Here is a 17406-nt window from a genome sequence, read left to right as displayed (position 1 = left end):
CTCTATTCTTGTTGTGTTCAGCCAGTCACATGCTGGAAAGTTCTGGCCAGGTTTTGAGTTGTTTATTTAAAGCACAGTTCTAGAACGTGATGCGTAGCCTTTGGTTTTATTTTCACACTTTTGTCTCAGTAAAACCACAGTTTGGTCTGATCTGAGCGGGTGTGAAAACAGCACTGATCACACGTGGTTACAGCTGCAAATCAGTGTGACCTTAAACCTTGTTTGTTAGTGTACAGTACATGGATGTGTTACTCTGTCACTCTCGGGTTAAAATCATTTTAAGAATCAAGCAACACAAACAACAAACAAATCAACACCCTTCAGTGGATTATTGCTGTTATAAAACCCCTGCACCCAGGACATGTACGACAGAGCCATGATCAGAAGACAGTAATGGAGAGTAATGTTGGCATGTGATCTCAGTTCAGTAATTTTTTGTTATTTTATTTTATCTTCATTTTTTATTTTATTTTTACAAAAACACAATGTTTTGTTTATTGTTTTTTTTTTTACAATGTTTATTGTCTCTTGTCAGGGACTCGTAAGTGAAAGCATATATCTTCTATTCTGTCTTCACTGTTTCAGATTGATTTTAAGGCATTCGTTTTTTAGTATGTAAATGGTTTAGCACCATATTATTTGTTCTTTTATTTTTATTATTTTTATCTTGTACAGGTGTATAAGCCCTTTAGGTGTTTAAGATCTTCGGATTAATCTACGTTAACTGTACAGAAGACTAGGTATAAGTGGATGGGAGATTGGGGCTTTGCAGTTGCCACTCCAAAGCACTGGAATAGGCATCTGCCTCATATCAGACATGCTAACTCTAAATATTAGACATGCTCCAACTCTACATGTTTTTAAGAAACACCTGAAGTCGAAAGGGTTGGCGTGTGTCTGAAGAAGGAAATGGTGACCTTTAGGTTTCGCAAAAATAAAACTGGCAGAGGCATTGGTGGTGTTAAGGATGGTAGATGTAGATTAAAAGCTAATGAAATGATCTCAGATGTGTAAAGGTTTAAGATGTTATCTATGATTCAATTGCATGTAAAGATGAGGTTAGTCTGGTTACCTGATTTATGAGTACCTGTAGTAGGACATACATAGTGGAGTTCAAAATTAGAGAACATTCTACAATTTCCTAAATTTTGAAGTCACTAATTGTGGTTCTATTTGTAGTTATCATAACAGAAGTAAAAGCATAGTTTAAAATATTGTCTGAAGCACAGTATAAAAAAATCTTAAATTAGATATTAGAAAAAGAAAACTAATACAAATTAGAGAACACTTCAGATACCTCCCAGTTATTGGTGTTAATCTGGCACCTGCTGCTTATTATCTGACAAACCCTATTTAACTGGCAGCCTAACTTTCCAGTTGTCAGTGACTTTGCAAGATGGTGAGAACATTCGTTCTAAAGGGACTGAAACCCCTCGACAGCAGGTTGTCCAGATGACGGCCATTGGCAGCTTTAGCAAAAGAAGATGGTCATCCAAAATTTGTGATTTCTAGAACATTGCATTTTTATAGTGTCACTTACTAATTCAAGTCGAACAAAAAGGCTGGTCGTCCACATAAGACTAATGCACGAGATGACAGGATAATGTGGAGACTCTCAATGGGAAATTGGTTCAACACTGCAGCTGGAATTGACCGTTAAGTGCTGAACAGGATAAGGATCTGTTTCGGCATTCAGTGTCTCAGCGTTTAAGAGAATTTGGACTGAAAGCCCACTCTGCAGTGACCAATCCTCTCATCAGCAGAAAGAGTCAAAAAGCTAAGCTTGTCTTTGTTGAGGAGCATGTTGTGTTGGAGAGAGGAGAACTGGTCCAATGTTTAATTTATTTGGGTCTCATGGGAAACATTATGTTTGATGCCCAAGTGTGTAAAGAAGTCAGTGAAGGTGGAGGAGGAAGTGTCATGGTTTGGGGGATGTTTTCTGTTGATCAGAAACTTCAACAACATGCAGTTCCTTCCCTGCAAGCATCTCCCAATCAGCCTGCAATTTTCCTGCAAGACAAAGCTCCCTTCACACTGCAATTGGTTAAGCAGTTAGTTGAAGTTGGAAATATTGAAATAATGAAATAGACAGCCCAGAGTTCTGATCTAAACCTGATTGAAAATCCTTGTTGAGAAAGTTATGGCACAGAATACCACTACAGTCTCCGAATTATTGAAGAGACTGGAAGAAGAGTGGACTTAAATCACACCAGTGCAGCGTGAGAAACCTCTGATATCCTGCGTCCCGGATGTGCTGAAGGGTGTATTTCCTCTTAAACACATCTAAACTGAACTGTTAGTAAGCACTCAGAATGTATAAAAGCAATACACTTCCTCATTTGTAAAAAAAATCCCTTCTCTGCAACGTACTGCTCTCAAACATGTTTGCAAGGTTTTCATTATTAGGCTGTCTTTCATTGCTAATTTGAGGATTTTCTTCAAAGATACTATGCAGAAACTGCATTATAAGCTTTGCTTATCACTTTTTTCTGTCTTTGTGTGGTATAACATTTTAAAATCTAACACCAATGACTAAAATTACATGATTAAATCGGAAAAAATAATTTGTTTATGCTCTGATGGATCCAGTGTTTTTTTTTTGTGTGTGTGTGTGTGTGTGTGTGTGTGTGTGTATACACAAACAAACAAACGCACACTCACGCAGTTCGACCATGAGAATGGAAATCTTCATATTGAGTAAGACCTGCATTTCCACATGCTATCAGCCACTTCCTCAGTTCAGAATGACCTGAAATCTTTATGATGGTTTATCATTCAAATAAAACATCTGTATACAGCCTATATATATTTTAATACTATGACTCTTAAATAAATTAGCCTCAGATTATGCATTACCGCAGAACCTGATTTTACCAAGTGAGACATGTCCCTGGCACAACATTGTGATTAACCAATCAGATTTTAAAAACCAGTTTATAGATTTTGTGAAGTTTATGCTTAAAATCAGTGTTTGGTGCTTGTACATCAGTGTCATTCATCTATAATTTCCTCTGATTTTAGGGAATACTCATGGTTAGGGTTAGGTTTAGGTGTAGGGATATGGTCAAGAAGACATTTTTGGACTAAATGTTGTTCCAGGGTCAACAAAATATGTTGACCTAGGAACACATCTAACTCAGAAATCACATCTAACCCTGTTGAAATATGAAAAAATTCTTATTCCAGTCTAAACTGGTCTCTCACTCTGTTCAGATTCATTTTAGGGTTTATTGAAGTAGTTTACTTGTACGCTTGACACTTGTATGCTGCATTTTCATTCACTATTTGAGCTGACTCATCAATGTTTTATTAACATTTAATTTACAATGTTTTCCATTTAGATTCAGTCAGTATGTCTACAATTCAGTGATTGTGTTTGAGCAATAATCGGAATCTACTCTAAGATTTTTTGAAGAAGATGATGTCTGTTTTAAAAATGCCTCAGCATTTCAGTAGTCATTGAGAAATTTTGGAAGGATTTGAGTTTGTATAATAGACTAATAGATTTGTGTAATAGACTTACTTTTTTTTTCTACAGTTCCTTCTCCAACAAACGTCAGTGTTGTTTGTCACAACTTTGTGAATGTCCTCTACTGGAACTACAGTACCCCAACCGAACAGCTGAAATTCAGTGTAAAGATCGGAGGTTATTTAAGGTCTGTGTGTCTAAGCAGCTGATACTATTTCAATTCTTATTCATTATCATATTGCTTAATCTTTCTATCCCATTTATCTCTAGTGGTTCCCAAACCGTTGACACCCCTCAGACGTACCTTGATATAAGCAGCTACAGCAGTGATGTGGGTGACAACTACTTAGTGTTGGTGACGGCACATGATGGGCCACACAAATCAGAAAGTGTCTCCATTAAATTCACCTACAGCCAAGACTTTACTGCAGGGAAAAAACCTAAATGTAAGTTCTCCAAGTATAACCTAATCAAATGGAAACAGTATTACTGTTTATTACAGCGTTTGCAAGGCCCTTTAACGATGAAACACTAAGTTTCTCAGACATTTTAAAGATGGTTTTCTAAGTATTGTTTAGTATAGTTTCAGCCCAAACCATTGGTGTAGTTGATAAATCTAGTATTGACTTGCCTTAAAGCAGTGTTCAGCAGACAGTGTTGATGTCACTGATATTTGCTTAATTTGTCCTTTCTCTACTGCATCAATGCAACTGCCTTATAATGAGAAAAGCACTGCATCATGTTCATGCTTATACAGCAGCATTTCATTTACCGAATTAGAGCCTAAAAAAATTCACTTCCTTAAAGACTTAACTCTCGTTCTGCTGCCTTGCAAGCTCTGCTGCCATTTCCTTCCAGAAATGCAAATCTTTTTGGATATTGTTGTAGTGTTGGGATTCATTTGTTTTTACAAGATTACCTTTTTCTTGTTATTTTATCTTATATATTGGCTTTTTCTTTTTTCAGGCTCTTTGGACTTCCCGCCTGTAAATACGTCTGTCCACAAAGACATGATTGAAGTGTCCATTCATCACCCTTTCTTTTTTCATAAGCAAGACATTCTGAAGGAACGGTTTACCTACACAGTCACACATGATGAGGTTAGAAAAGCAGTCACACAGACTCGCTCGTGTCCTTAATTTAATGTTAGTCATGTTAGGATGTTGAACTGTTCACTCTGTTCTTTTCTCCTTCAACAGCAAATGTTTTCACACTCATGTTTTGTGAAGGACAAGCTGTGCACTGTGAAAATCCACCTGAATGAAAGCACAGCTGGACAGTGTGTGGAGCTGAAGTTTGAAGGGAAGATTGCTGGTATCCCTTTGAATACCTACAGAAATGTTTGTGTCCCTCAGCAGATGCCCAAAACTGGTAAAAACATTATCAGTTTTTGTTCATTTTAATAAATGCAATGCAGCCGTCTTGTCATGCTGACAGTGTGTGAGAATCAGTATAGTACTGTGCAAAAGTCTTAGGCCAGTGGTATTTTCACCAACAAAAAATGATGGTTTAATTTAGTTAATAGAAGTTAATGAATAAATTCTATTTATGACATTATTTTTGATGGCATCCTCACTTTACAGCATTTGTAAGTGTCTAAAACTCTGCACAGTACTGTAGCTTCACAGGTTTCTTGAAGTGTATTGGAGACATTGCCACAGTTCTTCTGGATTGAGACTTTCTCAGTTTGTTCTGTTTCTTCAAGTTATTGTAGACAGACTGATGAAGGTCAGATCAAATCTCACTGGATTATTACATTAAATGGCAAAAATAAATAATTGTTTGTAAATGTAAACTGATATTAATGACATTATGGAGTTTGTTTGAGAGCTCAGACACGAGCTGTGTTTGAAATCACCACAATTTCCTCACTGACTATTCCACAATACACTCAATGTCATATAGTCCATTACACTGAAAGGGGTGAACAAAAATGAGAATATATTTATTGTAAAGTAATATATACTGTTGAAATATAAGTATGCTGATTCCAGTAATGGTTTCCGGTTGAGTAAACGATAGCGCTTCTGTTTCCTGCTGCTCTCCAGTGTTTCTTTGCCTGAGTTTCGTTTCCCTTTTCTGGAATAAACTCTGTGGACACTGAATTGTGCACCTTGTGTATTTTTACTCTTTGTGAATTTTTACTCTTGCACCCTGTTTTAGAGAACTACAGATTATCTCTAACACACGCGGTTTGATTTGTCTGTTGCTGCTTTTTCCTGTTTTGTTTTTTTTTGCCCTGGTTTCCCCTCCCTTCCTGGATTAATCCCTGTGGAAATTGTGCCTTTTTAACCCCCATTTCCTGTGACTAAGCCCAACTTTTGGTGTTCCCTCGTGATCATTTTCCTGTCTTTCATTGACATATCACATGCCTTGATCCCCTCGTTTTCCCCAGTTTGTTTTGTATCGACCCGTGGGTAAAGGCTGATTATACTTCTGCGTCAGACATAAGCTGTAACGTTTTCATTTATATTGCTGCTTCGTTTGTCCGTGTTGACGTGTAGTAGACATGCAAACGCCTAGTCTGCAGTGTCCACAGGCATATTGCTTGTGTAACCCACAGACCATGGCAAAAGCTGAAGAAGAAGCAGCTTGTTCGAGAAGCATCAGCCGTGACAGCAGCGAATAAATATATATATTAAAAAAAAGACAAAAAAAGACAAGACAATGGAACAGCAGAAGATGGCATTCTTTCAATCTCCACAAGGACTTGAACAATGGCAAAACAACTGTTTGTCGTGGACAATAAAGTGATGCTACATTTTATTATAAATGATAAGACACTTGTTCGTTGCTTTGTTTTATCTTGTAACATTAAAATATATTAAAGTGCAAAACACTCATTAAAAACTCCAATGTATACAGAGGGAGGGGTACTAGCAGACCAATCACAGTGCTTGCAGTAAGCGTAGATTTGACGCTTTTTGGAGAGGTGCACGTAAGGCTACACTGCAGCCTGCATGTACACAGAAATATAAATCAACCTTAAATCACCACTTTCTCTCTTGTTTGTTACCTGTTTTAATGCTCATTTTGGGTTTTTTAAAGGTCTGGGGGCATTCTTATCCGGTCTTTAGAGCTTGACGTTGGGAGTAATACAAGTACTTTCTCTCCCAGTGCAAATTTGTGTAACCTAGTTCCCCTGTTATACAGCTGGCTCTGTCGGTCCTGGGCTTGTAACAAATTCTCCATTGGTCCCTCCTCCCAAGTTTCTCTCAGTACGTCGAGCACCCCCCGGGGCTGGCGTCCATAGAGAAGCTCGAAGGGGTAGAACCATGTGGAGGCTTGCGGGACCTCTCACACAGCGAATAACAAGGGCTCTAGCCACCTATCCCAATTTTTGGCGTCTTCGTGGACGAACTTACGGATCATGGATTTAAGTGTGCGATTAAATCGTTGACCAGGCCGTCAGTTTGTGGGTGATAGACAATAGTTCAAATCGATTTAATGCCCAACAACCCGTACAGTTCGCGTAGCGTACGTGACATAAACGCCGTGCCCTGATCGGTGAGGATTTCTTTTGGAACCCCCACTCGGGAGATAAGACGAAACAGGGCATCCGCAACACTTTTAGCGGAAATGTTGCGGAGGGCCAACGCTTCAGGATATCGTGTTGCATAATCAACTATGACTAATGCAAAGCAATGTCCTCGTGCCGATCGCTCTAATGGCCCGATGAGGTCCATACCAATTCTCTCGAAGGGGACCTGCATTAAGGGAAGAAGGCGCAAAGGTGCTTTTGTGGCAGTAGGTGGGTTTACCAACTGACATTCTCTGCGCGAACCTCCCGATCGATCCAGCTCCGGAACCTCTTGCGGTTCTCCTGCTGGGCCTGGACAATGGCCTGGAAACGCCTCTCCTGATCAGTCCTCAGGTCCAGCAGGGCCTGGTGTTGTTCGCAGTGAAGGACTGCAAGGGAGGCGATGATATCCGCAAGCGGCGTGGCGGCCGGACTTTGCATGGCGGCAGCGACGGTCCTACTTCCTCCCGGTGTAGCAAAGTTCATGGGATGGAAGGAAGAGGACAAAGGGGTCGGCGGGACTGCTGACAGGTTTATTACAAACAAAAATAATTAAAAGGTTACAAACACCCAAACGGTGACTCTTATTCTGACACGTCAACACTACTTTCGTTTCACTCTTTCCGGTTTCCATTTCCGGCTCGGGTCAGCAGTCCGTCTCTCTATCGCTTGCTTCTGACTCTCCTGGCGTTTTATACTCTCTCCACGCCAATTACTAGAACAAGAAACAGGTGATGATAATTTTTGCCCAAACCACTCACTTACCGCTCATCTCCTGATTCTCTCTCCCGCTGCAGACTTCGCTAAACCACGCCCCCCTGCCACAAGAGCATTCATGAAATGGGTTTTGTCACTACATTTCAACCTGACGTGCGATCTTTGCCGCTCTGTAATAGTGCCTGCTCGGCAGCGATGTGCCACTGGAAGAGCGCAGACTTTTACACACAGGGAACCCCTCTGGGGACGGTTATGATGTGCAAAATTTGTGATGAAAGATGCATCCTTAACAGGCTGGGGCGCCACCCAGGAGGGCAGAACAGTGAACGGTCTGTGGCCGAGCAGACTACGCTCAGCGCACATAAATTATTTAGAGCTTCTGACTGTATGGAAGGCTCTGAATCATTTTCTGCCTCGCTTGCAGGGACATCATGTGCTCGTACGCTGCGACAATATCTACCCGCCCCTCTGGGTAGATGCACTGGTCCACCCATGGCCCAGAGTGCCGCTGTATGCTTTTCCTCCCCTGTGCCTGATAATTCCCACACTGGCCAGGGTGAGAGAGCAGGGCCTGTCTCTCATTCTAATAGCATCCAGGTGGCCCAAAGCACCATGACTGGTGAAGGAAATCCATCTGTTATATGCCAATCCATGAGCCCTCCACGGCTCACTATCAGCAGTTATTTTATCTATGTTCATAACATTTCTTACAGATTATTGCTCAGTGTAAGAGATAAATAAAGATCAGATAAAGATAAATTAGCACAGTACCAGTATGAGTGATTGCGTGTGTGAATTAGTCATACCGTTTCTATATTATTGTGAAGCTGTGGGTTGTAAATAGCCTAGTTCCTTCAAAAGTAGAAAAATATGCTATAATATGTTTTGAGATTCTAAGTTACTTTAGTGATAAATCACAGGACAGCGCTGACAACTAGTTTCTGCGTTCCTGTGTGCGCGATCTTCACAGCTACTGTTTATATGAGTGTCCATGCCACAATGCAGACCTCTTGCGCGTCATCACTATGTGTTGAACTGACGTTCACCTCCGTGTTTTGCATTTATACCACTGACTGGACGGGGCAGAGTCCTGTGGCTAAACACGCCGTAGTATGCTTTTAAGGGGGAAGTATTAACAGGATTAAAAAATTTTATAACCAACATGGGAAAATTACCTCAGAGGTTCTGAATTTCAGTTTCGATTACTTACTAACTGGACTTCAAACAATGTGGATTGTGTGCCTCTCCTCTCTTTCTCCAGACTCTGGGACCCTGATTTCCAAACTAAATGCAAAATTTACTTTTCATCAGAGAATATAACTTTGGACCCCTCAGCAGCAGTCCAAACCTTTTAGTCTTCTGATGCTGTCTGTTGTTCAAGAGTGGCTTGACACAAGGAGTGCAACAGCTGAAACCCATGTCTTGCATACGTCTGTGTGTAGTGGTTCTTGAAGCACTGACTCCAGCTGCAGTCCACTCTTTGTGAATCTCCCCCACATTTTTGAATGGGTTTTGTTTCAGAATCCTCCCCAGGGTGTGGTTTTCCCTACTGCTTGTACACTTTTTATTTTTATTTTTTCTACCAAATCTTTTCCTTCCCTTCGTCTCTATTTTAATGTGCTTGGATACAGAGCTCTGTGAACAGCCAGCCTCTTTTGCAATGACCTTTTGTGTCTTACCGTCCTGTCAATGGTTGTCTTTTGGACAACTGTCAAGTCAGCAGTCTTCCCCATGATTGTGTAGCCTACAGAACTAGACTGAGAGACCATTTAAAGGTCTCTGCAGGTGTTTTGAGTTAATTAGCTGATTAGAGTATGGCACCTGGTGTCTTCAATATTGAACCTTTCCACAATATTCAAATTTTCTGTAATACTGAATTTGGGATTTTCCTTAGTTCTCAGTGATAATCATCAAAATTTAAAGCAATAAACATTTGAAATGTATCAGTCTGTGTGTAACGAATGAATATAATATACAAGTTTAACTTTTTGAATGGAATTAGTGAAATAAATCAACTTCTTGATGATATTTTAACTATATGACCAGCACCTGTAAGTGTATGAGTGTATAGATAGTCTTGTGTTTTCCACAGTTATTGTCAAGTGTTCATTTGATGGATTGCCTGAGGGAATAAACTGTTCCTGTGTCTGGCAGTTCTGGAACTCCATTCTGGTGGAGCTCTGTAGCGTCGACCAGACGGCAACAGTTTAAAGAGGGACTATGCTGGATATGAAGGGTCCAGAGTGATTTTACTAGCCCTTTTGCTCACTCTGGATGAGTAAAGTTCTTGAGAAGGGAGGGTTGTACCAATGATTCGCACAGCAGTCTGGACTGCCCTCTGTAGTCTTCTGAGTTCAAATTTGGTAGTTGAGCAGACAGTTATCTAAGTGCAGAGGATGAAGTAGAAATGGCGGAGTAGAACTGTTTCAGCATCTCCTGTGACAGGTTGAACTTCCTCAGATGGCAAAAGAAGTAAAACATCTGCTGTGCCTTTTTCAAAATATGCACAAAAGGTGTTACAATGTTAAAAACCTTGGTGTTGTTTTGATCCTACATTGTGTTTTGATAAGCAGATCAGTGCTGTTGTGAAAAGCAGTTCCGCACCCGCCCGTACCCGCAGTGCTTAAAAGCGCATCCGACCCATTTTCCGACAGCAGCACTAATTAAAATCCGCACCGGCCCTGACCCGTTTAAAATAGAATCGACACCCGACCCGCACCCGAAATCAAATTAGTTAAGCCAATCACATTAGAAACACTTTTTTCGAATTTTATTGCCAGGTCATACAGAAGTTATTTATGGAAAACTCTTTTTAAAAGATATTTGTTTTTTATACATTTTATCTTAATTTTTATCAATGTTTTATCAATCAATTGCCCGTATTTAATAAATAGGAAGCAAATATATAGCAGACAATGTAATAACCTTAGTGTAAATTACAGAATTACAAAAAAATATTTTGCTACCTTAAAGTTAAATATTTTTTGCAACGCATGCATGCATGTCTATTTCTCTCTTATTAAATATAAAACGCAGGTGGACTGATATTTTTTCAATGTCTGGACTCCTTTATTAATGGAGTATATAAACAGACATTTCAATATATTGGTATTAAATGCATTTTCTGAGAATTTATATTTCACGATTTTACTGCAAATGTTGAAATATGTACTCTTTGGTCCATCAGTGCTTGAGTCACTGATCACATTAGAATAAAATATCATAATAAAATACAAAATTGACTGATTTATGAATGTACGTATATGCATAGTTCTCATCAGTCGGAAATACAGATAAACACTTTCATTTGTTGTATTTTTGATCCTGAAAGAAAACAGAACAACAAAAGAGTGAATCATACCGCAAGTCGAACGCACCCATTTTTAAATCGTTCACAGCTGAGCATCGCGAGAGGCGGATCTGTGCCAGAGCGCACATATGAATGAGCTGCTCAAAGTCATTTTCAGATGCAATAAAAAAAAAAAAAAAAAAAAACAACAACCCTGGATAGCCTAGATTAGGCCCATATTCACAAATGTGTTAGCTATGGAATGAAACATCTGATATTCCGATTGTCAAATACATGCAAGTGAAAGTGTATTGTTGTTTAAACACCTTTATAACGATCGCGTTAGTTGAGCTGTATGCGCGATGTCATTTTATGACACAAATTTTGAAATAGGCTTAAATCAAACACATTTTAATTCAGATTCTGTATGTATGTATATATATATATATATATATATATATATATATATATATACATACAGAATCTGAATTAAAATGTGTTTGATTTTAATTCAGATGTTGCTCTTTGTTTTTAAAGCTCTACATGGTTGTGAATCCCAGTATATTTTTAATCTTCTCATTCTGCATTCCATCTCTAGATCTCTTTGGCCATCTTGCCAATTTCTCCTCTCATTTCCTTGTTCACATTGTAAAACTAAAGGCGAGTGGGCTTTTGCTGTGGCAGCTTCTATGCTCTGGGACAGTCTTACCCTTCACATTAGAGCTTCCCCTTCTATTTCTTTGTTTAAATCCTTTTTGAAAACCCATTTTTATTCTGTATGTTTTAACTAGTTTTAGGGTGTTACATTTTATTTGTCCCTTTTACTTTGTTTTACTCAAAAAAAAAAAATGCTGGGTTGTTTCAACCCAACTTTGGGTCAAATATAAAATAACCCAGCTTTTGGGTTAACTTTTTTAATTAAAGTTCCATAATTGACTCAAATCTGGGTTGAAACAACCTAGCATTTTTTATTTTATATTTTTTGTACCTCACTTTGGTTGTAACTCCTGTTGTTTTAAAATATGCTTTATAAATAAATAAACAAAAATAATAATAATCTAAACTAATTTTTTTTTTTTTTTTGTGCCAAATTGTAGCATCTTGTGTAATTGCGGTTGAGAATGCAACCTCATAATGCATTGTAACCAGCTTATTGCAGCAAACCAATCCAAGGCAGTGGCTTAAGCAATAGAAATGTTGCTAAAAACTTATTTTTAATTCATAACATTTTTCTCGACTACATCTTTATCTTTAATAAGTCAGTATTTACTAGAGTAGATGCTTCATTGAATTTTTCTTGTCTTTTCTGTAGACCAAACAGGATTAATCGCAGCTGTGCTAGGCGTAGGGGCAGTCATGCTCTTCATTATCATTGGCTTTGTGTGGCTGCTCTGGAAAAAATGGTCCAAAATTCCTAAAACACCTCAAAGTTTGGTATGTGTCTTTCAGTCCTTTCACTTTGAATTTCTTTTTCTTTTTTTAACATCATAATTCTAGAATTGTTCCTTTAGGACTTTATATTAATTCAGCAATGTTTTTCATTTGTGATGTGTCTGGTGAGCTGCTGTTGACTCCCCATCAGCAGTAACAAGATTAACCATATTCTCCTTTCCATATGCAGTGGAAAGTTATCCCTGGGCAGTCTCACACAATCCTTGTTTCCCAACCCGAGCGGACCACTGTTTCTTCCTTGACATCTCAGGGACACAAACCTCTACTGACAGATAATTCTCCCCCCATTTTCCCGGATGAAGACTGCAAAGAAAACACAACCCTTGAAACTGATCTGTCTGAGGTGTCTGAAGAGGATGTGAATTGTGATGACTCTGAAGGCTTTGGCTTTTCATCTGATTATGACAGTCCCAAATTCCTGCAGGAGATGAGTCCGGGGGACAATACTGAGGGATACGGCCCACGGCCACCAGTACTTTAGGTCTGAATTGGTGTAAAAATGACACTGGAAAGTCTTTGTGTTTCATGTGCAAAGATGGCCTTTTAAATAATTTTTTTTGGTCTATTAACAATTTCACACACTGATCAGCTGGCTTGTCCAAGTCAAAGTTACTACAAAGTAGAGCCATGCACGAGACTGTTTTCTTAAACCCGCAACCGCCCACTCCCGCTGAATGTATGACCAGGCCCGCCCGCTCCCGCAACCTATGTGTTGCACTCCCGCCAACACCCGCAATGTTTGTGTTCACACCCGCCTGCTCCTGCGGTATTTATCTCAGAGCTTGTGCAAAATGTAGCATACACAAATAGGTACTCAGACTAAATATTTGTTCAAGGTTGAATAACAGATTTTAGACATGATTGCATTTAAATAATATAAAGCAACCGATGCTAAACCAAAGTACCATTAATCTAGATTAAAATGTTTAATCTAGATTAAAATGGCTCATTTGAATTCTGCCGAAGGCATTCAGAATATGTGCACAGCACGTTAACACCGATAAAGGCCACCACTAATATATATATATATATATATATATATATATATATATATATATATATATATATATATATATATATATATATATATATATATATATAAAACATAGAGTATAGTCGTAGACTACTTAACAAACAAATGAATTTGATCACTGGGCCTTATTGCTTTGCTTACTCCATATTACTATGAAGGAACAGTATATTGCTGACTGACTGCGGTCCTAGACTTGTGTGTCCTTCTTCCAAATTCTACCCATACACGCTGAATGCCCTGTTTGACGGCGCACTAGAATGTAAGAATGCTCAAAATAAAACGTGTGAATTTTGAGAGGACAGCAATTCGCTCTTTCTCATTTTTTCCATTGACAAATGAGAATTGTTTCCAGATGTCTGACTTGCCTTGCTTTGCTTTAGTCAAGTAAACAGCAGCTTTAATTTTCTTCTCAACTTCTTGTATTGACACTGAAGGTATTAACTTCTTGTATTCCCGTGGGTCTCCTGCAAAATGTTCTGACTGCCCACTCCCGCCCACAGCAAAGGTAAAAACCAACTGCTCCCTCGAGATTTGCATTGGGTCCCTTGGGAGCTCAAACCCAATGCAGCCCTCTACTACAAAGTAACTACAGCCATGGTGAGTTTCCCATTAACCATCATTAACATACTGCAGATGAATGTGTAAATGAAGTCATTTTGCTAGGGAAAAAACAACCAAACAAAAGAGAACAGGTACAAATATTAAGGGTGTCTGCATGGTACACTATAAGAAAAACAGTAAGAGAGAAAGAATAATGTCCTGCCAAAAAATTCCCAGTACCTTTTCCAGTACTTTATTACCAGTAATTTTATGGACATTTCCTTCAACCCTAAAACAACTAAATGCAATGCGTACTTTAAAATTCAGGTAAATTAACACGTGTTTCCCAAGGGAATTGCAAATATGAAGCTTCTTCAATCATCCAAAAGTGGTAAAAATATTTTTTTACTGAAACGCAATCTGATGCAGGCAACCATTAACCAATGAGAATGTCAGATTGGTGAATCCAGAAATTGCTGCATTCCCACTCAATTTAAAACTGACCTGACTTTTCAACAATGAAACTCGCTCCTTCCTCACTCCTGATGCTTTGGCAAGGCCTCTATAGTGTGTGAGGAACTAAAACTGCATGCGAGTGTGATATGAGCCATGACTTTTCTGTTTTTCATGAGGGGATATTGCAGGTTGGTACTGTTATTCTTGATTTTGTCATGAAACACGTGTCATAGCATACATTAACATCAGAGGCGAATGACTTGCTGGATTCAGTGCTGCTGTAGCTTTCTCTTTGGAGAACTTTCCAAGCTGAATATATCACTTGTGTCACTATATGCACATTTCTAGGCAGTGGTTTATTGTTACGTTTGTGAAGTGTTTGCTGTGATAACCCTTATGTTCAGATGTCTGCTAAATCTACAGCTAGTATCTGCCAGACACTTCTTTGTAATTGTATAATTCTCTGGCTGAAAATGTTACACATTCTAGATTGTATAAACAGAACTGCATTGCTCTGAATGCCTCATGAGCAAACATTACACGCTATAGTTACTCTGTTATATGTTACTAATTAGTAATTAGAAAAATGCCAAGATGTAAGTTCAAGGTGGAAAATATATGTGGTATGACACTGTTAATGTGACTTTTGTTTTGCACTTTTATTAAGATGCTTCTTGTGTTGCTGAAATTCTTAAAGATTTATGCTAAAAATGAAGCAAATTTTCATTTAATCAAAACTGATTAAGGAGTCTCTACGCTGACTTGAAAAGGTGACTATAAAAAAGGCTCCCGCAATTACAAAATTAACTTAGAGCCTCAAAATGACAATCGTATGTTCTACTAACAGAACAAAGTATTGTAATTTTCATTTGGCAAAAGCTTTTATCAAAAATCACATATATTGCATTGAAGGCATACATTTCATCAGTACCTAGTGAAAAATAAATATACTAAAATATATTTGAATTACATTTATTTCATGCTAAGTATGCTACAAATACATTTACATATGTATGCAAGTACCCTGCAATTGTACTTTAATACTAAATTGGTATACTTAACAAATTTTGTACTTAATGCACTTTAATTGTGCAGAAGTAGTGCTAAAGTCCAACTAAAAATATACTGAAGTATATTTGATTGTGCTAAAGTGAAACTTTTGCAAGTATACTTCAGGTACACTTTAAATATTTGCCGATATTATACCGATATTATACCGATATTATTGATCCTCATCATAAAACACATTTTAGGTTTAATATTAAGTAGCACACCAATTAAAATTTTATAATAATTTTTATATCGGTAAGTCTCAAATTATATGTCAGTAAATACTTTAATAGAGTTGAAATATACTTAGTATGAAATAAATGTATTTTAAATATATTACTTTTTTACTATGAGTTTTTTCAGGAATATTGCACTCATGACTTTGCTGTTAGTACTGCCAAAACTTATCAGTTGAATTTGATGATTTTATACAGGTTTGTGTCAAGTTTCTGCAATTTGCACTATTTTTTTTTCTTTTCTAATATATATTTTTGAATATACTTTATCGCTACATTTTTTACAGTTTAATGTTCATGTGCTTTACTGTAGTAAGTTACTGTTTAATGTTCATGTGCTTTACTGTATTAAGTTACTGTTTAATGTTCATGTGCTTTACTGTATTAAGTTACTGTTTAATGTTCATGTGCTTTACTGTAGTAAGTTACTGTTTAATGTTCATGTGCTTTACTGTATTAAGTTTTAAGATATTTTAATCACAATAAATCAGTTGACTGGCTGCTTCATTACTAAAGCTGTTGATTAAAACTCTGGCACTGAAGGCATACAGTTTGAAGGAGAACTGTCTTCTAGTTGCTGCTTGATTTGTTAACTTAGAAAAAATACAATATATATTTATTTGTACTATACTCACTACATAAGTCGTTTTTCAACAGTTGGCAAAAAAGTTTACAGACAAGCTGTTGTATGTAAGTGAATATAATTAAAATACAGTATATACTCACCAGCTATATGAAATTTCAACAATGTAATGCAGAGATCTTTAACCCTGCACCTGGGGACCCACTTCAGCACTGGTTCTGGTGTGGTTGATTGGGGTTGGAGCCAGTGGCAGAGCTAGTTTTATACTATACATTCCTACCATAACTTCAGTTTTTTGTCTATTGGAACTTATTTATCTTATTTCTATCTTCTGATTGACCAGTGGTTGGAGCAAAAGATCTTACATTATTTTGTAAAGTGAATTAATGTTGTTCAGGATACGTAAAACTTCAGTTCATATTCAGGATACGCAAAACTTAAGTTCATATTCCACCATTTATATTAGAATATTATAAATATTCATTTGTATTAAATAAAATAAAAAAGCAATTATTTGAGTAAAAATATAAAGATGTATTTTGTGTCAAAATTCTCCTCTCTAATGTAAATTTCTCTCACTCAGTGTGATTGCATGTGACACTAGGCTACACCAGGGGTGAAGCCAGATATGTTATATAACCCAATATATACTTTTTGAACTGAATGAGGTTTGTTTCACTATTTTCAAATTTAGCACTGTTTTCAAACATGTGTGTCCTCACGTCGTTAACATAATTGTGGGTGGGACTAACAGAAACTGACCAATCATTATTTTGACAAGCGTATGGTATGCATCTATAGGAAGAGGGGAAATTAATAAACTGCCTTTAATTGACTATGAAAACCAATGTTAAATATATTTTAAAGCACATATATATAGTAATAGTGAACCTATACATTTATAATTATTATCTTTTGAAAAATAACATTCATCTGGAAAATTACCAGCTTCTCACTGGGTGAGCCACAGCTGAAGGCCCACCCATAGCTTCAACACTGGGCTATACTAGGGGTGCTCCAATCGGGATTTTTGAGGCAACCACAGAAAACAGCATCTGCCG

General features: G+C 37.7%; 1 protein-coding gene across 1 annotated transcript in view; it reads left to right on the top strand.

Annotated features, from left to right (window-relative positions):
* Nucleotides 1-13049, top strand: part of LOC113113080 (uncharacterized) — an 83281-nt gene extending 70232 nt beyond the window's left edge. Inside the window, exons 10-15 of the mRNA XM_026279240.1 lie at nt 3539-3656; nt 3740-3915; nt 4436-4569; nt 4669-4840; nt 12308-12429; nt 12617-13049. Of these exons, the coding sequence (XP_026135025.1) occupies nt 3539-3656; nt 3740-3915; nt 4436-4569; nt 4669-4840; nt 12308-12429; nt 12617-12928 (1034 nt within the window). The 3' untranslated portion in view covers nt 12929-13049. The remainder of the gene's footprint in view (nt 1-3538; nt 3657-3739; nt 3916-4435; nt 4570-4668; nt 4841-12307; nt 12430-12616) is intronic.
* The last annotated feature ends 4357 nt before the right edge of the window (nt 13050-17406 follow it).

Source organism: Carassius auratus, chromosome 13 (assembly GCF_003368295.1).
Source record: "Carassius auratus strain Wakin chromosome 13, ASM336829v1, whole genome shotgun sequence".
Classification (NCBI taxonomy): Eukaryota; Metazoa; Chordata; class Actinopteri; order Cypriniformes; family Cyprinidae; genus Carassius; species Carassius auratus.
This window is presented reverse-complemented; position numbering and strand designations above follow the sequence as displayed.